This window comes from Saccopteryx leptura, chromosome 2, assembly GCF_036850995.1.
Source record: "Saccopteryx leptura isolate mSacLep1 chromosome 2, mSacLep1_pri_phased_curated, whole genome shotgun sequence".
Lineage (NCBI taxonomy): Eukaryota > Metazoa > Chordata > Mammalia > Chiroptera > Emballonuridae > Saccopteryx > Saccopteryx leptura.
In genome coordinates, this window is record NC_089504.1 from 226,068,916 (window position 1) to 226,095,302 (window position 26,387).

General features: G+C 47.6%; 1 protein-coding gene across 4 annotated transcripts in view; it reads right to left on the reverse strand.

Annotated features, from left to right (window-relative positions):
• Nucleotides 1-26,387, reverse strand: part of HUNK (hormonally up-regulated Neu-associated kinase) — a 105,792-nt gene that overhangs the window by 24,264 nt on the left and 55,141 nt on the right. For all 4 annotated transcript variants that reach the window (XM_066370365.1, XM_066370366.1, XM_066370368.1 and 1 more), the window contains 2 exons: nucleotides 24,819-24,954; nucleotides 7,318-7,445 (listed from right to left, as the gene is read on the reverse strand). In XM_066370365.1, coding sequence (XP_066226462.1) covers nucleotides 7,318-7,445; nucleotides 24,819-24,954 — 264 coding nt within the window. The remainder of the gene's footprint in view (nucleotides 1-7,317; nucleotides 7,446-24,818; nucleotides 24,955-26,387) is intronic.

Genomic DNA, 26,387 nt, shown 5'->3' on the forward strand with positions numbered 1-26,387 from the left:
TGAGAACTGGGAAGGCCCCAGAAGCCTCTGTGCTCCAACTACACACAGTCCCCGATGGTAGATGGTCTGATGGGCGATTTTTGGACTTTGCAATGGCATGAAAGTGAGACACACAGTGCATGACACAAGGCAGTGGACACTTCACCATGAACTAGACTTTGTGCTGTTTAGATGATTCTGCCAAGGTGCAGGCGAAGGTACATGTTCTGAGCACATTTGAGTTATAACATCCGGTAGGTCGGTGTATTAAACGCATTTTCAACTTACGATAGCTTTAGCCAGGCACAACGGTGTCACAAGCTGGGGAGCATGTGTGTACATGGTAGAGATGAGGGACCGTTCTTCAGAAGCATGCACAGGGACCTCACAAGGGCAGTGATACTGCATTTTTTTCCAACTCAAATTTGGCAAAACTTCTTCCAACTTAATCTAAAAACATATACAGTGGTACCTTGACACAGGTGTTTAATTCGTTTCATGGCCAAGAGCATGACTCAATTTGCTCGTGTGTCAAGTCAAATTTCCCCTTTTAAGTTATTGGGAATGCAATTAATCCATTCTGGCCCACAAAAACCACACAAATTTTTTGTTTTATATGCTTTTAAATGAGAAAATGTGCTTTATAAATAATACATATATGTATATATATACATAATAAGAGAGAATGTAAAGAAATAAACTGGTTTATGAATTGTATTTACCTTCAAGGTCAGGTGAAGATGCTGGCGGAGAGGGAGGAGACATTAGCGTAACACTGGCCCTTCCCACGCAGGATGCTAATTAGCAATTTCACAGACAGCTGCCCAGTGCCATTTTTAACAATAAAAGTGAGAAAACTCAGAAAATACAAATTTTACAAACTCATTTGCCCAACAATCATTTTCTTCACTGATTTTTGGGGTTTCGCCACACTTTCCTCACTTTCACTTAGAGGCTGTTTCAACAAAAACCTTTCCATGGAAGTGTGTTTCTTCCTCCCTTTCAGAGCATTCAGCAGGCTATCTAGTGGAGGGTGGTGGAAGCTTGTGATTCAAATATCCGCTTGTAACTTAAAGCAAAAAATCCCATGAGTGACAGCTCATCTCCCAAATTGCGCATGATTTAAAGTCCTTGTGTGTCAAGGTACCACTGTACTAATCAGTAGACGTGGTGACATCGTCACAAATGGGAGGGACAGAACCATCAAATGAATAGGCTGTGTTAGTGAGACACTTAATAAAACGGCATATTTTTAACCTGGACTTTCAAAAATGTTGATATTTCTCAAAACATTAAGGACAACAGATACTACTACCAAATCTGAGTGGGGCGTGGGGGTGCAAAGGGCATCTTATACTAAATAAAATAAGGAAAGAGACAGAAGCATAGACTGTGGTAGGAAACCCCAGGTTTGGGGGTCATGTAAGTTCAAAACTAGAGAAGCTACTTAATCTCACTGAGACTCAGTTTTATCCACATGGGTACACTGGAAATAACAGTCCTTCCTTGAGGTTGTGATGAGAACAAAGAGATAGTGTGAAAAGCATGCACACATTCATAAACAGCAGATACTCTAAACTGGTAAACCAATACTTGGGGTGTAAACAGATAGCATTGTAAGCGATGGTGGGCCAGGCTTGGGGGAAAGGAGGAGAGATGAATCTGGTGGCATGAAAAGGATGAAGAGATGGAGAAATGGGGGACAGCAGCTGATCCCCAAAACTGAAGTCATTTGCTCTGTGATCACAATCAGATGCCCCAGCCTCCTTGGCAGCTGGGGCACAGCTCGGACCCTATGACATTGGTCTAATTCCCAACCTGAGCTGTCAAATGAACCCATGGGCTGCCTCCCCAGGCCACACATGTTAACACTAGAGTCAGCAACTAGGTTCTCTGAGCAACATGAATGTTCAACATATGCAAACACTGTGCCCGATACCAGCACAAGGGGTCAGAACCGTCACGGAGAGAAAGATATTTACATATCCAGACAGGTTTGTTTGTTTTTTAAGGGTGGGGCTCCAGATTCCTTAATGCAAAATTAGATATAGAAATTCACGCCTGGCGAGCCAAGACGACTAGGTCCAGCAGGAATGTGAGGATCTCTAACAAGCACGTAGTACTTCAAGCCAAGTCCGGCTTAGAACAGAAGCCATGCGAGATTGAACACAAACTCTGGAGATGTCGAAATCACTGGGGAACATTTCTACTCTATGTGCTTTGGAATACCCTTTGGACTATGTTTTTTAAACTTCTTCAGGGGTACAACTTTTACTTCTTTTTTTTAATATATATTTTTTTAAGTTTCAGATTTATTGTTTTTTTTAGAAGGTTAGTCTTTTTTTTTATATACAGGGACAGAGATAGAGTCAGCAAGAGGGATAGATAGGGACAAACAAACAAGAACAAGAGAGATGAGAAGCATCACTCATCAGATTTTCGTTTTGACACCTTAGTTGTTCATTGATTGCTCTCTCATATGTGCCTTAACCATGGGGCTACAGCAGACCAAGTAACCCCTTGCTCGAGCCAGCGACCTTGGGTCCAAGCTGGTGAGCTTTTGCTCAAACCAGATGAGCCCATGCTCAAGTTGGCGACCTCGGGGTCTCGAGCCTGGGTCCTCCACATCCCAGTCCAACGCTCTATCTACTGCACCACCGCCTGGTCAGGCTACTTCTTTAAGGTGAACTTAATTCCCACAATCAGAAAGCACTTAGGGCATATCCTATTACATTTGGGTATAGCACTGAGGGTAAAAACAGGTTGGTTCTGAAGGAACGAGACTGGCTGTCCTGTGCTGTTATCTGCCTGGCTGACCCGCCCCAGTGATGATCATAGGCTGAACCTCCTGCTCCTCGTCCCCCAGCCTGTGCCTCACATGAATGCTGCGCAACAGACATTTCTGGCTTTCTGCCTTCTAGACACAGAGTTGGGCTGCACTTCCCCCATGTGACATGTTTTAGGAAGTCAGAAGCTATGGCTCCACTGGTCTGGGACCCCTTCATCCAACTCTCAATAAACATGTGGCATGAAAGAGAAGTAAGTCATTGATATCTTAAGCCACTGTATTTGGGGGGCTATTTGTCACTGCAGTGTAACCTGAGCTATCCTGACTAATATAATGAGAGGCAGTTCTCCAGACCATCAAGGTCTTCCTGAGAGTCAAAGGCTCTGCCTCTTGCATGCATGAGGGTACAAGCATCCTCCTATTGTCCTTTGTTGAGGAACTCCTGAATTACTCTGAGAGATGATGACATCGAGACAACAATATAACTCCAAAAAGGGACCACTGTTTGCAAACATTACATCTTATTTGTCATAAGTTATCATAGACCTCCCCCCCAAACGGAATGGCTAAAATAAAAAATAGTGACAGAGTCCAGTGCTGGCAGAGCTGCAGAGAAACAGGTCACTCATCCACTGCCTGGGGGAAGGACAAATGGTTCCGCCTCTCAGAACAAGACAGTGACAGGCAGGCCCTTCCATGACTCAACATGCGCTCACTCTCTGACCCGCAGTTTCACCCTTAGGCGTTTGTCCCAGAGAAATGAAAACATGACTGCACACCTACTCTGCACATAGATGTTGACAGTGGCTTTATTCCTTATACCCCAAAGCTGGACACAACCCAGTGCCCTTCCATGGGTGAATGGTGAGCAAACTGCAGCACGTCTACACCACAGAATTAAACTCGGCAGTCAAGAGGGACAAAGGATGGGTACATATGATGACTTGGATGGAGAGCAAGGGAATTAAGCTGAGGGGAAACAGCCATGATGTGTAGCACTTATGAAATGGCAAAATCCTAGAGATGGAGAACAGCTGAGTGGATTCCAGGGTTAGGGAGCATGGGAGGCAGGAAGGTGTCCATAGCTATAGATAGGTAGCACAAGGGACCCCTGTCAGGCAACTAATGGTTCTATACCTTGCTGTGCTATTGACATATAAATCCACACTGTGAGACCATGCACCATGGGTATATAGAAGTGTGACTAATATCCATGGGCATCATCAATGTCAGTTTCCTAGAGGTACCCAATATATTAGGGGTTGGGAAACTTTTTGACTGAGAGAGCCATGAACACCACATATTTTAAAATGTAATTCCGTGAGAGCAATACAACCACCCGTGTACATTACGCATTATCCAATAAAAATTTGGTGTTGTCCTGGAGGACAGCTGTGATTGGCTCCAGCCACCTGCAACCATGAACATGAGTGGTAGGAAATGAATGGATTGTAATACATGAGAATGTTTTATATTTTTAATGTTATTATTATTTTTATTAAAGATTTGTCTGTAAGCCAGATGCAGCCATCAAAAGAGCCACATCTGGCTCGCAAGCCATAAGTTCCCGACCCCTGCAATATATGACCAATGTGGGAAACTGGTAAGGACAGACAGAGTCCTATGATTTCTTACACTACATGTGAATCTATAATGAAAAAGTTGTTAAAAATCTTATTTCTATTTATTTAATTTTTTTTTTGCGGTTCCTTATTGTTCATTGATTGATTTCTCATATGTGCCTTGACCGGGGGGCTACAGCAGACAGATTGACCCCTTCTCGAGCCAGCAACCTTGAGCTCAAGCTGGTGAGCCTTGCTCAAACCAGATGAGCTCGAGCTCAAGCTGGCGATCTCGGAGTTTCGAACCTGGGTCTTCCACATCCCGGTCCGATGCTCTATTCACTGCGCTACCGCCTAATCAGGCAAAAAAATCTTATTTATTGCCCTGGCCGGTTGGCTCAGTGGTAGAGCGTTGGCCTGGCGTGCAGGGGACCTGGGTTCGATTCCCGGCCAGGGCACATAGGAGAAGCGCCCATTTGCTTCTCCACCCCCGCCCCCCCCCCTCCTTCCTCTCTGTCTCTCTCTTCCCCTCCCGCAGCCAAGGCTCCATTGGAGCAAAGATGGCCCAGGCGTTGGGGATGGCTCCTTGGCCTCTGCCCCAGGCGCTAGAGTGGCTCTGGTCACGGCAGAGCATCGCCCCCTGGTGGGCAGAACGTTGCCCCCTGGTGGGCAGAGTGTCGCCCCTGGTAGGCGTGCCGGGTGGATCCCGGTCAGGCGCATGCGGGAGTCTGTCTGTCTCTCCCCGTTTCCAGATTCAGAAAAATACAAAAATACAAAAAAAAAAAAATCTTATTTATTAAAAAAAAAAATCTTGGCCCTGGCTGACTGGCTTAGTGGATAGAGCATCAGCCCAGCATATGGACATCCCAGGTTCGATTCCCAGTCAGGGCACACAAAAGAAGTGGCCATCTGTTTCTCCACCCCTCGTCTTCTCCTTTCTCTATCTCTCTCTTCCCCTCCCACAGCCATGGCTCAGTTGGAGCAAGTTGGCCTCAAGTGCTGAGGATGGTTCCATGGCCTCTGCCTCAGGCACTAAAGTAGCTCAGTTGCTGAGCAACAGAGCAACAGCCCCAGATGGGCAGAGCATCATCCCATAGCAGGGCTTGCTGAGTGGATCCTTGTTGGGGCACATGCAGGAGTCTGTCTCTCTGCCTCCCTGCTTCTCACTTAAGAAAAAAATATCTTGACTCTCTATCCTCTCATTCTGATTTATTTGATTTTCTTACACTTACACTACCAAATCACACGTGTTTATGTATGTTTATTTTTTCTGCCTCCCCTGCTGATTTGTAAGCTCTGTACAGGTGGAGACAGAACGTGTTGTGTCTCCTGTTTACCGGGTTCCTAGCGTATGACTCGCAGACAGCTGGTGCACAATATATACTCCTGGAATAACTAGATGAGTGAGTGTGGACTGTGGGACGAATGGAGGAGTCCCCCTCACAGGGCTCTGTGGCACCTCCGGCTCTTCTGAGACCTCTAACCCTAGATAGGACAATTCGTTCAGCATTGTGCACACTTGCTAACTCCAAGTTACTGCTCTCAGTGTGGAAATACTACCTCGACAGTGTCAGAGCTACAACTCATCCTCCCTGAGTCCATATTCCCCCACCTGCCCAGGTACACACACCTCCATGCTACCAGCTCTCTAGAAAAGGTGCAAATTTGGACAAATCAGGTCATTTCATATGACAATGCATTTCTGCTTGGGATTCCATTCTGCAAGCACAAATTCAGGGTCCGCTTCATGGATGTTTTATAAACACAAGAGAATAATAGCTAACAGTAGTAACATAAAAATACTATTATTTTAGGCCCTGGCCGGTTGGCTCAGTGATAGAGCGTTGGCCTGGCGTGCAGGAGTCTCGGGTTCAATTCCTGGCCAGGGCACACAGGAGAGGCGCCCATCTGCTTCTCCATCCCTCCCCCTCTCCTTCCTCTCTGTCTCTCTCTTCCCCTCCTGCAGCTGGGGCTCCATTGGAGCAAAGTTGGACCGGGTGCTGGGGTGGCTCTGTGGCCTCTGCCTCAGGCTCTAGAATGGCTCTGGTTGCAACAGAGCAATGCCTCAAATGGGCAGAGCATTGCCCCCTGGTGGGCATGCCAGGTGGATCCCGGTCAGGTGCATGCAGGAGTCTGACTACCACCTCGTTTCCAACTTCAGAAAATTACAAAAAAAAAAAAAATACTATTATTTTAAATACATAACAGTATCATACATTGAAATTAAATAACTAACTTTTTTTTTGGTCACATGCCTTATCTCATTGAAGCTGAGTTTATGCTAAGGAGCCAATTAAATGATCGTCAAGACCAACCTGAGACCAGGAACTCGAAGTGAATCCTGATCCGAACAAAAGAACAATTGTACTAATTCACTGGGTCTGAAACCAAACCCTAAGATGCACTGTTTACTGAAACGTGAACCAGCTCAGGTTTGAGGACACTTCCCAAACACACTTGATGATTCAGCCTAATCAGGTAACTGAACCTATACATATATATTTAAAAGCTTTTCCACGGGCTCAAAACCTCAAACAGCAAACAAAACAAATCACAGACCAAACCTGAATAAAATTAACACTTTCTTGCAGTGAACTGACCAAGGAAGACACAATAGACACGTGATTACAAATGCTCTCTTCAAAGGCAACATGATAATGTGGTGAGTTTTAAAGCAATCAAGCCCCGCAATTATTTTTGCAGTGGAGCACCTACGAGCCTTTTGATGTGTTTTAAGCAGAAGGAGGAAGTGTGAGGAGTCCAGAATTCTAATGGGAAAGGGAAGGAGGGAGGAGAGATGACCTGAGTGGCTATTCCGAGATGGGAAACCCAAGCGCTCTGGAGTCTAGTTTTAATTGTAGGACGATACCTTGAACCATGGGTACTCCTCCCACCCTTGCTGCAAAACAGACCCAGAGTCAGATGGAACCCCCCACTGGCTGGCGCCCAAGTTCTGAAACCCTGAGTCCAGGATGCCAAGTGCATTACCTGTGGAGAGCTGGGTGGGGAGGGGGTTCATCTCCTTGTCCACCATCTTCTGGTACAAAGCCCTCAGGCTAAAAGGCTCCACCGTGAATGGCAGGGTCCCAGTCAACATGGCGTACATGTTCACACCTCTGAAAAGAAAGACATTGGAGCGTGAGATCAGAGGAAGGCCCCCGGGAGGAGACAAGGAGGGCAAGGCCTGACGAGATTTTGGTTCTATCCCTTTCAAGAGCCTTCTAGAACCTTCAGCACCACACTGACAGCTAAGGTGACAGGCACGGTGAAAGTGCAACTGTGGAGGTGTGGGCACCGGGTGATGGTGATGAGAGGTGTCTGCAGCTCTCCAAGAGCTGCCTGCCCCTAAGGAGGGCACACTGTGCCCCTTCCTTCTGGGTGGATGTCCAGACCAAGTTAAACACCTGGGACATGTTGGGAACCTTGAATAAATGTAGCGTGGTTATTAGGTGGTTTTCCGAGTGTGGTTTACAAAGGCGGAACCTGGAGGAGACCAGAATAAAAAATACAGGGCCAAATCTGCATGCAGAACAAGTCACAGCCTGACCAGCAGGCCTGGGCACTGCTCAGCCCTTGGAAATCAACGCCTCATACCAAACACCTGTGCTCTGCTCCCTCTGTGAATTCTGGTTTGGCCTGTAATTGGAGAAATTCCTTGCAGGGGAAGGGCATCTCCTGCCCACTCCTAGTCTCCATATCGCTGCTTATTGCGCAATCCTACTGCCCAGCCCTGGCCCGGTACCTCAGACGTGGTCGAAATACCTTCTGCATGGGCGTCACTGCTTATAGCCAAAGCCCATCTAGAAAACGGCAGCGTCTTCTTAGAGGATTTTTATTTTCCTGACATAAGCCTAATATCACCTTGATGAGATTTCCTGATGGGATGTAATGCCTGCCCTGCCTGCCAAGAGGCCTCAAGTGTTCCAAAGTGCCCAAGGGAACATATTTTAAAAACAGGCAGTAGGATTTCCAGTCAAAACAAATCCAATGAAACTGATTGAAATGAATACCTGGGGAGGGGGGCTGGGGGAGTAATTCCACTGAGGTGTGTCTGAATCACAGCAGCACTCCAGATACAGGGATGGAGCCCATGGCTGCAGCTAGAAATCATTCTCAGGGACCTGGGCTAAGACCGGGTCCTGCTCCATAACTCAGCTGAGTTGGGGAGACAGGCGCACAAACGGTCATCCCACACCCTAGAGGGCTGGTTCTGTGCCCCGAGCTGTGGTACAGGTGTCGGGTGAGGGGAACCAGACAAGGAACCGCCTTCTTGACTTGTGGGAGACACAATCGACAAGGAAAATAAATAAATAAGCACAACCGTTCCTCTTGGTGATGAGTGTGGCAGAAACAAGAAAATGTTGACCTGCCCTGCTTCTGACCACAGAGGAGTGATATTGAGGGAGGATGAGGACAACAAGCATGCGAAGACCGGAGGCCTCTGGGGGTAAGCACAGGTGTGTGAGTTGGCCGAGGTGAGGACAAACCTCGAAGACCTAGAAACGGGGATGAGAACAAACAGAGCACACGTGGGCCGTCTGGAGCGGAATGTCCGTGTGTTCAGTGCGGCTCACGCCCCAGGACAAGAACAGATGCTGGGTGAGTGACAGGCGTACAGCCACAGAAGGTGGGGAGGAGTTGTCTGTTATTCAGTGGGTTAGAGGAGCTCCAGATGGGGAGCAAAGATGATGGCAGGGAACCCGCACACTGCTATGCAAGTCTGACGCGTGTGGTGGAAAGGAAAAGCAGAGAAGCTGTGGAGGCATCGGAAGGGGACGTGCCTGGTTCAAACCTGGAAAGCTGGACAAATAGTGGTGAGAACGACAGATCAGGAAAGCAGAGGAGGAGCCTGTCTGGGGGGAGCCATGGGGTACTAGGGCTAGTGACACGTGAGAGCCTGTGGTGCAATGCTGCATTTTGGGTGTGTTGGAGGATTCTGGGAAATTGATACGAAGGGGAAACTAAGAGGGCCTCCAAGCTGCAGAATCTCTGCATCTGGAGGGGTCTCGGACACATTGTTTTTACAGATGGAAACCCCTGGAACACCCCACAAAGCTTGTTGTTGGAGACCCCCAAACAGCCTCTGGATCCAAGCTGTTTCCAGCCTCCAGCAGCTGGTTCCATTTAGGGCAACTCTATGTATTATGGAGGGGCTTCACAATACCAAGCCAAAGACTGCAACTTATAGCCATCAGGGTGGGACAGGATCAGGTGATTCTGCCCCTGCTCACCTGTCCGTGCCTCAATCCTGGCTCTTAACGTTCAGACCTCATGCTGAAGAGGCTGATAAACTGCACAATATTGTATTTTCTGCAGGTAGGTGTTTTAGAATACCCACCCCAAATAGTGTTTCTCAAGCTGAGGTACACAGACCCTCTCCAGGCGTTCTTCAATTCTTTTTCTTTATCTTCTTTTTGGTAATACACTAAACAAAGCTTAGTAAACAAAGCCTACCCAGGGACACTGGATGACAACTGTACCACCAAGCACATCCTCCACCCCTCACCCGCGATTTCAGGGCCTGCTTTTTTGCATTTATTTACCAACACAACAACTTTTACCAAAATATCACTTTTACTGTCCCAGGCTAATGAGGAAGGAGGAGGCAAGCAATCAACTAGTTGCAGAGCTCAAAGCACCAGTTATAAGGATGCTCAGTTAACTTAGGGAAATGTAGTTGAACTTGGAGACTTCAACAGCATAAATAAGGACATGGAAACCAGAAAAAAAGAACCAGTCAGAAACGAAGGATACACTAACTGAAATGAAGACTAATTTACAGGGAATCAACATAAAGTAGATGATGCTGAGAATCAAATCAGCAATTTGGAAGATAAGGAAGCAAAAACACCTATCAGAGTAGCAAAAAGAATCCAAAAAAATGAAGAGAGTATCAGGAGCCTCTGGGACAACTTCAAGCATACCACCATTCGTATCCTGGGGTGCCCAAAGGAGAAAAGAAAGAGCAAGAAATGGAAAACTAATTTGAAAAAATAATAAAGCCTTATATGGGTAGCTCAGTGTGTTGAAGTGTCATCCTGTTATACCAAGGTTGCAGGTTTGATCCCCAGTCAAGGCACATACAAGAATTAACCACTGAATGCATAAATAAGTAGAACAACAAATTGATGTTTCTTGCTCTCTCTCAGATCAATCAATAAAACTTTTTTTTTTTTTTTGTATTTTTCTGAAGCTGGAAACGGGGAGAGACAGTCAGACTCCCGCATGCACCCGACTGGGATCCACCCGGCACGCCCACCAGGGGCAACGCTCTTCCCACCAGGGGGCGATGCTCTGCCCCTCCGGGGCGTCACTCTGCCGCGACCAGAGCCACTCTAGCGCCTGGGGCAGAGGCCAAGGAGCCATACCCAGCGCCCGGGCCATCTTTGCTCCAATGGAGCCTTGGCTGCGGGAGGGGAAGAGAGAGACAGAGAGGAAGGAAGGGGGGGGGGGTGGAGAAGCAAATGGGCGCTTCTCCTATGTGCCCTGGCCGGGAATCGAACCTGGGTCCCCCACACGCCAGGCCAATGCTCTACCACTGAGCCAACCGGCCAGGGCCTAAAACTATTTTTAAAAGTAAATGAATTTAAAAAATTTTTAAATGACATAAAACTTCACTAACCTGGTGAAGGAAATAAGACATACAAGTCCAGGAAGCACAGAGAATCCCAAACAAGATGAACCCAAAGAGGCCCACACCAAGACACAGCATAATTAAAATGCCAAATGTTAAAGACCTTTAAGATAATCTTAAAAGTAGCAAGAAAAAAGCAGTTAGTTACCTACATAGGAGCTCTCGTAAGACTATCAGCTAATTTCTCAACAGAAACTTTGCAGGTCAAAATGGGTTGGCAAGAAATGTCCAAAGTGATGAAAAACAAGGACCTGCAACCAAGACCAGTCTGCCCAGCTAAAGCTATCATTTTAAATCAAAGGACAGATAAAGAGCTTCCCAGACAAGGAAAAACTAAAGGAGTTCATCACCACCAAACCAGTAGTATATAAAATCTTCAAGGGTCTTCTTTAAAGAAGAAGAAGATCAAAAATATGAACAATGAAATGGCAATAAACACATATCTGTCAACAGATGAATCTAAAAAACAAAACAAATAAAGAAGCAGAACAGAAACATACAGAGAACATTCTGACGGGTTGCCAGATGGGAGGGATTTGGGAGCTGGGTGAAAAAGGTGAAGGGATGAAGTACATACTGGTAGTTACAGAACAGTCACGGGGACGTAAAGTACAGCACAGTAGTTATAATAGTAACCAATAATAGTCTAATAACTACGTATGGTATCAGATGGGGATGATTTATAGGGATGATCACTTAGCAAGTTATAGAATATATTATCATTGGTTTGTACACCTAAAACTAATATAGTGTTGTATGTCAACTGTAATTGAAAAATAAAAAATGATTAAAAAAAAAAAAGTCTTCTGATGATCTGAGTCTTGCAGTGGTTCCCAAAGGGTAGTCTTCAGACCAGTGGCAGAGGCATCACCTGGGAACTTGCTGGAATGCAAATCCTGAGACCCCCACCCCAGACCTGCTGAATCAGGAACTCTAGGTGCAGAGCCCATGGTCTGCTTTCACGAGTCCTTCAGCAGCTTGGGGTGCACACTCCAGTTCGAAAGCCGCTGGAAGAGGGAAGAGAGGGGGAGTGATCACAAGACGGCCTGACCCGCTCCGAGCCCAGCCCAGCAGTGAGAATCACACTCGGACCGTGTGAGCAGTTAGTTCATCTTGCATGGAACAGTAGTCGTGGCCCATGATTCATGTGGCTCATTTGAATATCTGGGGGTTTTTTTAGACTTGGTTAGATTTAACTTGTAAATTATTATTGGCTTTTATCTGTAGAGAGCCATACGTAAAAGGAGTTTATGTTCATGAACAGTAAGTAAAATGTAAATAAAATTAATGAGTCAAGAGGAAGGGTTAACATAATGTTTGTTCTTTCTAAGAAGACTGTACAATACTCAACAAGTCTGAAGAATACTCCTGTGACCCTATATATTTCCCTTTATCTTTAACACAGAGCTCCCTGTCACGGGGACGGGGCGGCGGTGTGTAAAATACTGCAGAATATGTCAGGATCGCTATAGAATGTGACCTTTACGTTACAGCAGGAGCTTGGCGACATGGGGCCGGAGGGCCAACTCTAAAACTTTTATGTAAATTTCTTTCTTCAAGAGTCCTTGAGACATCAAACTTCTTATCTCCTTGTCACCACTAGCCACAAAAGATGACAAAACTCTCAAGTCGCTGCCATTCACCGAGGTCTGGCTGGGACCACATATACAGGTAACAGATGCTTGTCTTAAAAGATGATTCCAGCCCTGGCTGGTTGGCTCAGTGGTAGAGCGTCGGCCTGGCGTGCAGAAGTCCCGGGTTCAATTCCCAGTCAGGGCACACAGGAGAAGCGCCCATCTGCTTCTCCACCCCTCCCCCTCTCCTTCCTCTCTGTCTCTCTCTTCCCCTCCCGCAGCCAGGAATCCATTGGAGCAGATGGCCCGGGCACTGAGGATGGCTCCATGGCCTCTGCCTCAGGCGCTAGAATGGCTCTGGTCACAACAGAGTGATGCCCTGGATGGGCAGAGCATCGCCCCCTGGTGGGCGTGCCAGGTGGATCCCGGTCAGGTGCATGTGGGAGTCTGTCTGACTGCCTCCCCATTTCCAGCTTCAGAAAAATACAAAAAAAAAAAAAAAAAAAAAGATGATTCCAGGAACCTCTATGGTCAGATTCAGACCAGACGCAGCGAGTGGTTTTTGTAGTAACTCCAGAGGGTTATTGTTCCAAACTGACTTCAGAATTCTATTTCCTTGGAGTTTATCACCAACAGAAGCAGTCACAAGTCCTTAAAGAGCACCCACCACCATCACCCCAGGGGCTCTTGTCTACAGAATGTGGGGAATAGTAGTCCTTCCCGCTCAGGTTGTGTGAGGGTCAAACTAGGTAAGCCACAGACAGTGCTGAGTGCTGTGCCCTGCATAGATTCACTGCCTGGCAAGCGTGGTTCACTATTTCATCCCAAAACTTTTTTAAAAACAACAGGACAAAAAAACCCTACAATGCATATCTTAGGTGCCAAATGCTGATGGGCACCCACGTGAACAGTCACGGGGTTCTAGAGGGATTTTAAGAGGGAAACCGGGTTGAGCATCTTAATACCACCTCCTGCAGTTTCCATCTACTTCTAATATCTGGATAAAGAGAAAGCTAGTCCCCTTGATGTTTCAGAAGGATGTGAGAATACCGAGGAAAAATTGTGGAATGCAGCTTATAAATCTCTGTAATCGCACAGAATTAGCAAGGATTCCAAACATGCTCAGAATTTCCTGACGTGTCTTTTGAAGCATGGCCTGGGGCTTTCTAGCTTCTCCATGGCAGGCGCAGAGCCCCCAAGAACCACAAGTGATTTAAAATAAAGTGATGAGTCTCTGGAATGCAGGAAGACAACAAGCAAATACAATCCGGGTTTTTCCAAACAGAAAAAAAATACGGGTGAGTCATCATTGGGTGGAAGAAACCCCAAAGGTACTGGCCAGTGTGGAATAATTTTGGTGTTGAAAGCAGAAAAGTGACACCAAGGGGCAGCTGGAAGAATTGGGGAAGGGGAAGAGGTCCCCATCAAACAGAAATGTGGACACTTCAGAATTAACTCAGGAGCCCGATGTTGACCCTAATGTTTAGTCTGCTACACAAAACTGTTCCCTGGAGGAAAAGCTGAGGTATCACCTACCATCCCCAAAAAGAAAGACAGTCACAGCCCCCTGGGGAAGTCAGCCAACAACTGTAACAAGATGCAGTGACACAGCCATGGAGCTGTGTTGGCAGGTGGGGGTCTGATGAGTTGTTCTCACGGTGCAGGTGGGCAGGATCCCCGAACACTGCCCCATTAATGCCAGAGCACAGCCGAGAGAGCCTTCAGCTGACACCTGGCATCTGTGTGACTCTTCAAGATGGAAATTACCTCGAAAGAATTAAAAACAACCCTGCACCTGAGAGTTACTAGCTCTTTCCACCTTTCAGCATCAACTTCCACGGCAACTCTGGTTAAAGATCTTGAAAGTAGAGTGGGAAGCAGTCCACACATTTGGAAAGCCTCAAACATCATGACTGCTCTAGGAAGTGGTCTGCTTTCGCCAAGAAATCATTTTTTTTATGGATTTTAGGACTTTTCCCCATTTTCTTTCTTCCTTTCCCTTTTCTATTTTAAATGCACATGCTATCTAAAAAAAAAGTTTTAGATTTTATAACTGAGAAATCTCAGAAGCCAAAGGAAGCTTCTCTCTTAAAAGTCAAAAGCTTTTCTAGATGGTCCAAAAGGAGCTACAGGTCTATTTCTTCCATCTCCTTCTCCTGCCATCTTTCATTTTGAGGAGTCTGAATGGAGAGAAAATGCTGTCCTTCCATATTTTACTCTGGGCAGTAGCTGAGGGGAAAACAGAGTTGGAGGCCTGAAACAAATCTCTTTCCTGAAGAACCAGCCAGATCTATATAGGCCAGGGGTCGGGAACCTATGGCTCGCGAGCCAGATGTGGCTCTTTTGATGGCTGCATCTGGCTCACAGACAAATCTTTTTGTGTTTTGTTTTGTTTTTTTGTTTTGGGTTTTGTTTTGTTTTTGTATTTTTCCGAAGCTGGAAATGGGGAGGCAGTCAGACAGACTCCCACATGCGCCCAACCAGGATCCACCTGGCATGCCCACCAGGGGGCAATGCTCTGCCCATCTTGGGGCGTCGCTCTGCCGCAATCAGAGCCATTCTAGCGCCTGAGGCAGAGGCCACAGAGCCATCCTCAGCGCTCGGGCAAACTTTGCTCCAGTGGAGCCTTGGCTGCGGGAGGGGAAGGGAGAGACAGAGAGGAAGGAGAGGGGGAGGGGTGGAGAAGCAGATGGGCGCCTCTCCTGTGTGCCCTGGCCGGGAATCGAACCCAGGACTCCTGCACGCCAGGCCGACGCTCTACCACTGAGTCAAATGGCCAGGGCAGGCAAATCTTTAATAAAAATAATAATAATGTTAAAAATATAAAACATTCTCATGTATTACAGTCCATTCATTTCCTACCACTCATGTTCATGGTTGCGGGTGGCTGGAGCCAATCACAGCTGTCCTCTGGGACAACACCAAATTTTTATTGGATAATGCGTAAAGTACACGGGTCATTGTGAGGTCAGGGAGTAAACTTCCCTCCTTTTAATCAAGTAGTCAGCTAGCTAATTGCAGAAACCCTTTTGACGAAGAAGATGACTAAAAGAAAAAAGGTGAGGAGTATCGTACTTTTCAGCAGGAATGGACAGAGGAATTCGCCTTTGTGGAGAGAGCAGGTTCTGCAGTGTGTCTAATATGCAATGATAAAATTGCATTGATGAAACTGTCAAATATGAAGCGGCACTTTGACACATCCCATACTACATTTGCATCGAAATATCCAGCAGGGACAGCAGGAAGAAAGCATGTCAAGAGCTACTGTGTAGAGTGCAAGCTAGTCAGCAGCAACTCCGTGTTTGGACCCAACAAGGTGACTGGAATTCGGCTAGCTTTGCTGGTGTTTTAGCAATTGTGAGAAACGGAAAGCCATTCACAGATGGGGAGTATGCCAAAACATTCAATGAACTTTTTGACGACTTTTCAGATAAAGACAAGATAATCAAACGAATAAAAGACATGCCTCTGTCGGCAAGAACTGTTCACGATCGTACCATCATGATGGCAAATAAAACTGAGGCAACACAAGTGAAGGACAAAAATGCAGCACCATTCTTTTCTCTCGCTTTGGATGAGTCAACAGACGTAAGCCATTCATCCCAGTTCAGTATGATTGCAAGGTATGCTGTGGGTGACACACTACGTGAGGAAAGTCTTGCTGTTTTGCCTATGAAAGAGACAAGAGGAGAGGATTTATTCAAGTCTTTCACTGAGTTCACTGAAAAAAATCTACCAATGAATAAACTTATTTCGGTGTGTACTGATGGTGCTCCGTGCATGGTGGGAAAAACAGAGGATTCATAGCGCTTCTTCATAAACATGAAAAGAGACCCATTCTAAGTTTTCTCTGCATCCTACATCAGGAGGAGCTTTATGCTCAGATGTATGGCGAGCAGCTTGGTGAGGTGATGTTGCTGGTCATTCGGGTGGTCAACTTTATTGTTGCCCGAGCTTTAAATGATCGCCGGTTTAAAACACTGCTGGATAAAGTTGGGAATAATTATCCTGGTCTGCTTCTGCACAGCAATGTGCGTTGGTTGTCAAGAGGGAAGGTGCTTAGCCATTTCACAGCTTGTCTGAGCAAAATCCGGACTTTTCTTGAAATGAAAAACGTCGAGCATCCTGAGTTAGCTAACACTGAGTGGCTCCTGAAGTTAGCTACTATCTCGTGGGCATAACTGAACATCTGAACCAGTTCAATGTGAAAATGCAAGGCATTGGAAATACAGTCTTATTCCTTCAACAAGCAGTGTTTGCATTTGAAAACAAGTTGGAACTCTTCATCGCCAACATTGAAACAGGTCATTTACTACACTCTGAAAAACTAGGAGAATTTAAAGATGCATGCACAGCAAGTGACCCTGCTCAATATCTTGATCTCCAGCAGCTAGCAGGCTTCACATCTAATCTCCTGCAGTCATTCAAAGCACGTTTTGGAGAATTTCGTGAGCACACTCGTCTTTTTAAGTTCATCACCCATCCACACGAGTGTGTAGTGGACAGCGCCGACCTGAGTTACATCCCCAGTGTCTCTGTCAGAGATTTTGAGCTATAAGCTGCTGACCTGAAGGCCTCAGACATGTGGGTGAATAAGTTCAAGTCACTGAATGAAGATTTGAAAGACTTGCACGACAGCAAGCAGAGTTGGCGAGCAAACACAAGTGGGGAGAAATGAAAAAACTTCAACCAGCGGACCAGCTGATTGTCAAAACCTGGAACGCACTTCCCGTCACACACCACACACTGCAACATGTGAGTATTGCTGTACTGACAATGTTTGGTTCTACGTATGCATGTGAGCAGTCTTTCTCACATCTAAAGAACGTTAAGACCAACCTGTGATCACGTTTAACGGATGGAAGTCTCAACGCCTGCATGAAGCTTAACCTCACCACGTATCAAACAGACTACAAAGTCATCAGCAAAACCATGCAGCACCAGAAGTCACATTAATGGTAAGAAGTACTTTATTCATCATTGGTTAGCAACAGCATAACAACATTATTAAAAAGATTCAGAGACTTATGGTACTTTAAAAGTATTAGTCTTACATAAAATGCCCACATTTACTTGTATTTAGGGTTAAACATATTGTATGGCTCTCATGGAATTACATTTTTAAATATGTGGCATTCATGGCTCTCTCAGCCAAAAAGGTTCCTGACCCCTGATATAGGCTGAGAACATCATGGCTCCCTCAGCCAAATGGTCTACCCAAAGGACAGCCCTGGGGACAGAGTTTCCCATTAAATGAAACAGAGTGGGTGAGGCTGAGAAGGTGTCTGAGTGTGCTCTGCACCTCCCTCCACAAGCACCAGGCCTCCCACGAAGGCATCTCCCACCCCAGGTGCCCCCGAGACAGCAAAAAACAGCTCTGGTTGGAAACAATGTTGGATTCTCAATCTCTTGGGGATAGAGCTCTCCATTTCCATTTTCCTCACCCTTCAGAGAGGCACCAACATTCTCAAACAAGCACTAGAATATTCTGAAAATAAAGTTAATTTTGATTCTTTTCATGTAAAAGGTACATCTGCAATTGAAGTTTTTTTTAATTGCCATGTATTCCACTTGGAGGAAAAGTAAGTTAGCAATTTAAAAAAATAAAAAAATGTTCACTGCACCAGAATGAATATTTTTGTTTTTATATCTGAAATCTCAAAGTTCCTTGGAGATACGGATTCAGATATCTCGTTCATCTGTATGAAAAGGGAAGAAGTGAATGATTTTAAAGATGTTCCTCGGTGGTCCACAGATGAAAATAATGACCATTAAAAATTATGGAAAACCCCCAAGATGGAGGGTAACATTTTCCATTGACCTTGGTAATTCCAGGTTCACTAGGGGAGGAGGACCTGGGGCCCCATGTTTGGGGAAGAGCTTTCTCTCCCAGAGCTTCCTGAAATGACAAGGTGGTTTTCTTCCTAAGTCAGTCTCAGAAGTCTTGAGAAAAGGCCTTGTCTGTCATCAAGGTCCAAAACCTTTGGAGAGGGGCGTTTGCTTTTGATTTGGGAAATGAACTCTTCATTTTGTTGTTGAGTTGAAACAATAAAAGGAGATGTTAGGTAATAACAGTGTCTGACCCAGAGAGAAAATTGATTCTGTTTTCATTCTCTTCTTTTAAACGGCCTTTTAAATTAAATTCTCTTTGGGTTTTCCATTTCCAGTCCTGACAGCAAAACTCATGGGCACCAAACAGAAACCAACTGCGTCTCAGGCACAACCTCCTGAAGCAATGAAAAATATAACCTCTCACAGAAGGTCTGAAGTTTTACACTTTCTCCAAGATCAAGAGCAATCGTCATCATCAGAGGCCGATTCTTCCTGCCTTTCCACACACTCTCCCTGCCGCCTGGAACGTTCCCCTCCTTTCCCCATCTAGCAAACTCCACCTTGTCCCCCAGGAGCAGATTAAACTCACCTCAGAAGCCTTCCTGACTTAAACCAGCTCTCAGACGGATGTGTTCTCTGCACTGTGCCTGTCATGCTCTATTTGTTTACAGGTGAAACCCGCAGGTAAGTAGGTACCTTAGTCAGCTCGGGCTGCCATAACAAATACTACAGATGGGGTGGCTTAACCCACAGACATTTATTTCCCACAGTGCTGACGGCTGGGAGACCGAGGTCAGGGTGCCAGCGTGGTTGGTGCTGGTGAGAGCCCTCATGCTGGCTTGCAGACCTTCTGACTGTGTCCTCACATGTCGGAGAGCAAGCAAGCTCTCTGGAGTCTCTTCTTACAAGGACAGTAATCTCATCAGGGTGGGGCTTCACGCTCATGTCCTCATCTAACCTAATTACCTTCCGAAGGCCCCAAATGCAGTCAAATTGGGAATTAGGGCTTCAACATATGAAATTACAGGGAGGACATAATTTAGTTCATAGCAGTAGGTGAGTGAGTAGACTGCCAAAGGGAAAAAAAAACTCCCAAAGTCCTTGCCACTACCCCATCCGGGTGTAGAATCTATCTCTCCAACTGGGTTTGGCCATGCGACCCGCTCTGCCCAGCATGGCATTAGAGGCACCTTGACCCTGCCCTCTGACTCTAGTGGACCCTTCCATCATCATGTGGACAAAATTCTACATACTTTTGTGTTTTCCTTTTATTTGTGGTTTTCATGCAGCTGATAATTTATTACCTATAGGTGACAGCAACGATTTTATGACATGACCATCTGGTGATCGCTGTTGGTTGACCATGGAGACTCACACTCTGTTGGGTGAGAGGTGACCAAGCATTCAGTTAGTCTGTTTCATCTGTTAGTCAAGTTGATTCAATAAAGGAACTATGTCACACTTACTGGGAAGGAGAATGGCTCCTAAATCTGATGTGTTTTCCCTCATCAGTTTACTTTCTTCTTTCTTTCTTTTAAGAAATATGGAGTGCTTCATGCTAATCTTCTCTGTGTTATTCCAATTTTAGTGCCTGTGCTGCTGACATGAGCACTCAGGGGTTTACTTTTGATCTTTCCTGAGATTTCAGGATTTAACCAACAGAAACTTATTTTCTCACAGTTCTGGAGGCTTAGAGTCTGAGAAGAAGGTGTTGGCAGGCTTGGCTCTTTTGGGGTCTGTGAGAGAGGATCTGTACCAAGTCATCCCCCCAGAGCTTCTGGTGGCCACTGGCCATCTTTGGTGCTCCTTGGCCTGTAGACCCGTCACTGCAATCTCTGCTCTCCTTGTCAGATAGCATTCCCCTATGTCTCTCTGTGTCCAAATTTCCCCCTTGAATAAAGATGCCAGCCATACTGGATTTTAACTTGATCACCTCTGTGCAGACTTTATTTCCCCAATACAGTCACATTTGTGAGATGCTGAGGGTCAGAACTCCAGCATGTCTTCTGGAAGGAGAAATGAGTCAACCTATAACATTTTGTTACCTGCTCATATCTGCTTAACAATTCTCCAATGGCCTCTCACTGCCCTTAGGGAAGAATCTAAACACTTGCCCACCCCTCCTCACCCCAGGGCCTTTCCCTCTGCCTAGAGCCTTCCTCCCTCTCACCTCCTTCCTCCCAGGTGGCTTTGAGGTCATCTCCTTAGGAGGCCACCCCATCCTCGATCCTTGCATCCCATCCACTTCCTCCACAGTGGTCACTGTGTGTAGACCTCACGAGAACACAAACCCGGTACAAGAAGACACAGCACAGAAGATGCCGTGGAGAGCAACAACCAAGGCAGAATCCGGAGTCAAACACCTTGGTCGAACCCTGGCCTTTTCACACTAGCTGTGCTATTTGGACAAGTGCCTAAGTCTCCTTGTGCCTCAGTTTCCTCACCTGTAGCATGGGGTAACAAAGTGTTCCCTTGAATGGTTGCTGGTGGGTGAGATGAACCAACAGGTGTGGAGCCTTTGGAACACTGCTCATCCTGGGGTGTGTGAGGGTCAACAAGGACCACGCCAGGTGCACGACCGACCGAGGCAGCGGTCCTACTCACTGTTGTGCGCATGCACAGAACTCAGCTCTGTGCTTGGCTCACAAATATGTGCCACATGAACAAACTTTTGGTCAGCCGCTTGTTGCTCACATAGCTTCCTTTTGTTTTTGAAACTTGATCACAGCCTCTCACAGGGGCCTAATTTATGCTATCCCTGTGAATAAGGCGTGGGCCACAGCCTCATCCCCTTGGGAATGTTCCAGGCAGCCAGCAGGCAGAGCTGCTCCAGGGAAGCCACATTCGTAAGAAAAAAGAGCAGAGGGTCCCTCGTGGCTGAGCAAAGGTGAGCATGGGCACCACTGTGCCACCACTGGATGACGACCATGTCTATAGACACATGACCACCTAGCAAAGGCTTTTGGATGTTATTTTATGGGACCTGAACCCAGAATGAGGTCTGATGACAGCTTTTGGGAGGATCTTCTGTGACATGTCACCTCCTTGTGGATAAAATGCAGAGGTTTGCAAAGAAATGACCAGCTGTCCCCAGAGCAACCCAGCCGCGTCGGCAGCTGGGGAAGAGGGGGGAGTGTCCGGGCATCGTGCTCCTGGCTCACGGTCACCCTCCCTGCAGCTTCCCACCTCTATTCCCCCTCAGCACCACCACTGCTTCTGGGGCTAACGGACAGCACACAGCAGGTGGCAATGGGAAGGTCCAAACACAGAGGGATGGAGCATCTGTGGTCACTGAAGGAGGATCCCTTCCGAGGTCAGAGGGCTCAGCGGAGGGGCTAAGCTGAAGACTGACCCTCAGACAGCGCGGCCTGGGTTTTCACAGCCCAGCGTGTGCCCAGACGGGATTAGGCTGGCTCCCACCAACAGTGAGCAGGAGGGAATGGAGACCCAGCCTCTCCCACCGGCATCACAACCCCAGGGCTCTTTCCTTCCACCTGCTCTCCTAGATTTGGGGAGGTGCCGGCTCCGCCGCTGATGGTTGGAAAGGGTCCCCTTCCACAGGCTCAGCCCCATCACCATGACAACATTGACAACACTGTATTGTCCAGTGCCCGCAAGAGCAAGACCTCAGGAGCAAACTGTCACCTGCTCTCCATGCCAATCTTCGCTTTCCCTTTGGTCACGATGTCCCCATCCCCTGCCTGTCACCACAGTTACATGAGACCCCTGAATGGTAATTTGGTCTTTCAGGCTCCCCATTCTCCACACCCTTTTTTCACCCTTTTTTCCCTTTTTGGTGCAAAATTAGACCCCTTCAGAGCATCCTACTTAGCATAAGTGGGTCCCTTCATGGTTAAGGAAAGAACACTCATGTTCATCTAGTCAATGAGTGTGCACTGAAGGACATTATGTTCCCAGCACCTCTGAGCAGTCTCAAGCATGGGAAGGGACTGAGAACACATCTCAGTTCATGTACCAACTCTGACCCAGGGTGACGGCTGTCAGGACGCTGTGTTGAGAAGGATCTGAGGCCTTTCAGCACTCAGTACAGAGTCTGCGATTAGCAATGCGCCAAAACCCCAGGGCCCCTCAAAGAGGCGTCCTCCCTGCCACCACCATCCCCACCCACCGCATATGGCCCCTTAGTCCTGCAGGGCCACTGGACACCACACACCCTCCACCCATATTCTCAGCCATGCCTCCTGTGGGGAGGTGGCCAGGAAAGCAGAGCTCAGCCCAGGAAGAGCCCGGTGTGCCACTTCCAGCTGTGGTGCTTCTGGATGCACCCAAGCCTCTCTCCTGTCTTGTCCTGGAGTTTGCAATGAAGCTGATTACTGACTGACCTGTTCCCCCTGCTGACAAGCTGGGTTCCGGGAGAGCTAGCCCTTTCTGGGCAAGTGCAGGGAATTCTGTGGCCCTGGGACTCCCATTTGCATTCTGGTTCTGCTTCATCTTCCACCAGAACTTCAGGATTCCTCTAATGTTAGGCCCCGGCAATGGTCACATCCTTCAGTTTGCTTCCTCTGCCAACTAGAGCCTCTGACCTCTACCTCTGCTCACCTGGATAATGTGCCTCAATGACCACAGGGTGAGGGCCAGGGCACTTGAGGAGGCAGGGAGGCCTCCAAGCCAGCCTGCAGGAGACAGGAGGGCTGCCCAAGGAACTGGCCTCCAACAACACAAGAGGAAAAGGGAACAGGAAGAAGACTTCCCAGGGAAGGAGCTGGGTTCAAGGGCAGAGGTTGAGAGGAAGGTGGGCTGTGTTCAGGAACAGGAAACTGGTGTTAGATAGAGAACAGGTGGGGGACAAGAACAGGGACAGGGAAAGGGATGGGGGCAGGGAGAATGACCGCCGATGAGCCCCAGGGGTCATGCTAGGGCAGGCACATCATGTTCAAGGTTTAGTCCTTTATCTTGAGACCCTGGAGACACACACTGTTACCACGTAGTGGCTCCGTGACCTTGGGATATTTTATTAATTTCTCTTATGATCCATTCTTCTTCCATAGAGTGGGGCTAACAGAGAGTAAGGGTTTCCCGGGTTACCATAAACACTGAACGACAGAGGGGCAGCCACACAGCAAGCAAGCACCAGACTCCAGCTTTTCTGCAACCTGGACAATGGAGAGCTGAGAATTCAAGGAATGTTCTAGAACAGCACACCTGGGTTCACAGCAGCTCCTCATCTCTAGCTTCTATGTCTTCATCAGGAGCCCACTCTGTCTATTGTCTATTTGTCTGAAACCCGTTTCCACAGGGCAAGGGATTTACTCCGTGAACCACTGACAAGTGATGAAGAGGGGACCAGGAAGGACCTGAATTCAGTGACCAGAGCCCCTGCAGGAACTCATGAGTCATCCCTGCAGATATTGACTGGGTCTGCCCCCAAGCAGGAACGTGAGGGACTATGAGGTGCTGGAGGGGAAAGTAGAAGGGTGAGGAGACAGTCGGAGGCCCTGGCCACAAAGAACTCAGCGGCAGTATCTGTAGTGGTGACTGGGTTAAAATTGGAATGTGGGCCCTGGCCGGTTGGCTCAGCGGTAGAGCGTCGGCCTGGTGTGCGGGGGACCCGGGTTCGATTCCCGGCCAGGGCACATAGGAGAAGCGCCCATTTGCTTCTCCACCCCCACCCCCTCCTTCCTTTCTGTCTCTCTCCCCCTCCCGCAGCCAAGGCTCCATTGGAGCAAAGATGGCCCGGGCGCTGGGGATGGCTCCTTGGCCTCTGCCCCAGGCGCTAGAGTGGCTCTGGTCGCGGCAGAGCGACGCCCCGGAGGGGCAGAGCATCGCCCCCTGGTGGGCAGAGCATCGCCCCTGGTGGGCGTGCCGGGTGGATCCCGGTCGGGCGCATGCGAGAGTCTGTCTGACTGTCTCTCCCCGTTTCCGGCTTCAGAAAAATACAAAAAAAAACAAAAAAAAAACTGGAATGTGGGGCAGGACAGGCCACTTAGAGCTCTTGGACATGACCTTCCTGGCAAAGGAAATAGGTGTGCAAAGTCCAGGGACAGGAGGGACAAGACAGAGGCCAACATGCCTGAGGAAGAATGTGCAGAGTGTGGGGTGGGGGAGGGACAGGCATAGGGAGCAGCAGAGTCCTACAGGAGTGTGGCCCCCACCTCCGGGCACCGGGCTTAGTCTATGCGGACGCTGGTGGAAAGCTAGGGGGGGATTTTAAGCAACAAAAAGATGTGACTTGCGTGCATGTAGGGCTCTGTTTTCTTGTCTTCTGACCACCTAAACAAACTTTGTAAAAGGCCTCTCGGGCAAGTTGTGGAGAAAAGACCAGAAGGAAGAGAGGTGAAAAGCTGGGCCCCAGAGAATCACTAAATATCCGTGCCAGAGCCTACAATCTAACACAGTCTCATCACATACCCAAATGTCGTTTCACAAGGAAGGGACAGCGGAGACCGCAAGGGGAACACCCACTTTTACAAGCTCGCTCAGTAACTCACATGGACCAGACGTCGATCTTGGGGCCATACTTCTTCCTGGCGAGCAGCTCGGGAGCGGCGTAGGCTGGGCTGCCGCACTGCGTGCTGAACGGATCCGAGTGGCCCAAGATGCCCGCACAGTTGCTCAAACCAAAGTCTGCGGAGAGGGGGAGGACAGACCAGGCTCTGAATTAGGATATTGTGGACATGAAAATGGAATAAAAGGAAAGAAAAAAAAGCAGCAGGAAAAGAAGTGTTCTCTCAGGCTAATGTATAATTTAGCATCCAAAAGGCAACCCAGCCACTGCCCGCAGTCACCTCTGCACACGGGTCTCTGGACAAAAAGATATGCGCTGGTGATGCCCTGGCCTAACCAGAGACATTTCCATCAGGCCTCACTTCAAACCCAACTCGAGCTAAGACAACGTGAAGCCGAAACCCACTTCTATCGTGTCTTGGAAATGAGACATCCAGGAAAGAGAGGGGCTCTGCTTTCCAGGACTGAGACAGGAAGTGAGGCCTTGGGGTAGGCAACCCAGCTTCCAGCGGGTTGCTGAAGGAAGACTGATTTTCTCGAGCTGGGGTCCATGTCACCCCCAAGGGATAAGCGATCCCACCATTCAGAGTTGACTCTTTCAGCTGAACATTTTCACTTCATGCAAGTCTTTTGAAAATGCTTTCAATACGTGGGGCAACACATGGTGACCTGAAGAGAGGGGAAAAGATAGACCCAATGATCTAGACAACGCTGAAGGTTGGCTGCAAAGATAACGCCAGGAAGACATCAGTGAGAACCAGACTAAGGAACCTCACTCACAGTCACTTTTCTTCTGAATAGGAGCCCAATGCGGCTAAAGCTATCTGGGTCCCATGCCCTTGGTGCTGTGTTCACTTTTTTTTTTAGCTATGTGTTCACTTTTGATCTTTTTTTTTTTAAGTGAATGAGAGAGAGAGACAGGAAAGGAGAGAGATAAGAAGCATCAACTTGTAGTTGCATCACTTTAGTTGTTCAGTGATTGCTTCTCATATGTGCCTTGACCAGGGGGGGCAGCAAAACCAGTGACCTCTTGCTCAATCCAGAAACGTTGGGCCCAAGCCAGCAACCTTGAGCTCAAATCAGCAACCTTGGGCTCAAATCAGTGACCTTGGGCTTTAAGCCAGCAACCATGGGGTCATGTCTAGATCCCAAGCTCAAGCCGGTGACTCTGCACTCAACCTGGCAAACCTGTCCTCAAGCCAGATGATCCTGCACTCAAGCCAGCGACTTTAGGGTTTTGAACCTGGGACCTCAGCATCCCAGGTCAATGCTCTATCCACTGCGCCACCACCAGTCAGGTGACCTTTGACCTTAAAGACAGGTAATTAAAGAACAGTTAAATGTCCTCTTTCATCTGATATCTGTCCATAATCTTTGTTGAGCTCAGAGTCAAGATCATGGTTCAAGATCAGGGTTCCTCCTTTGAACTTCAATGTCAACATTATGGCTCTTGTCCCCAAGCAGCTGACTGTCAGCTCACAGGGCTCAGTCAGAAGTAGGCTGTGGTCAGGGACTCTCTCCACATCTTGAACAAAACCCTCACACTTCCCCAG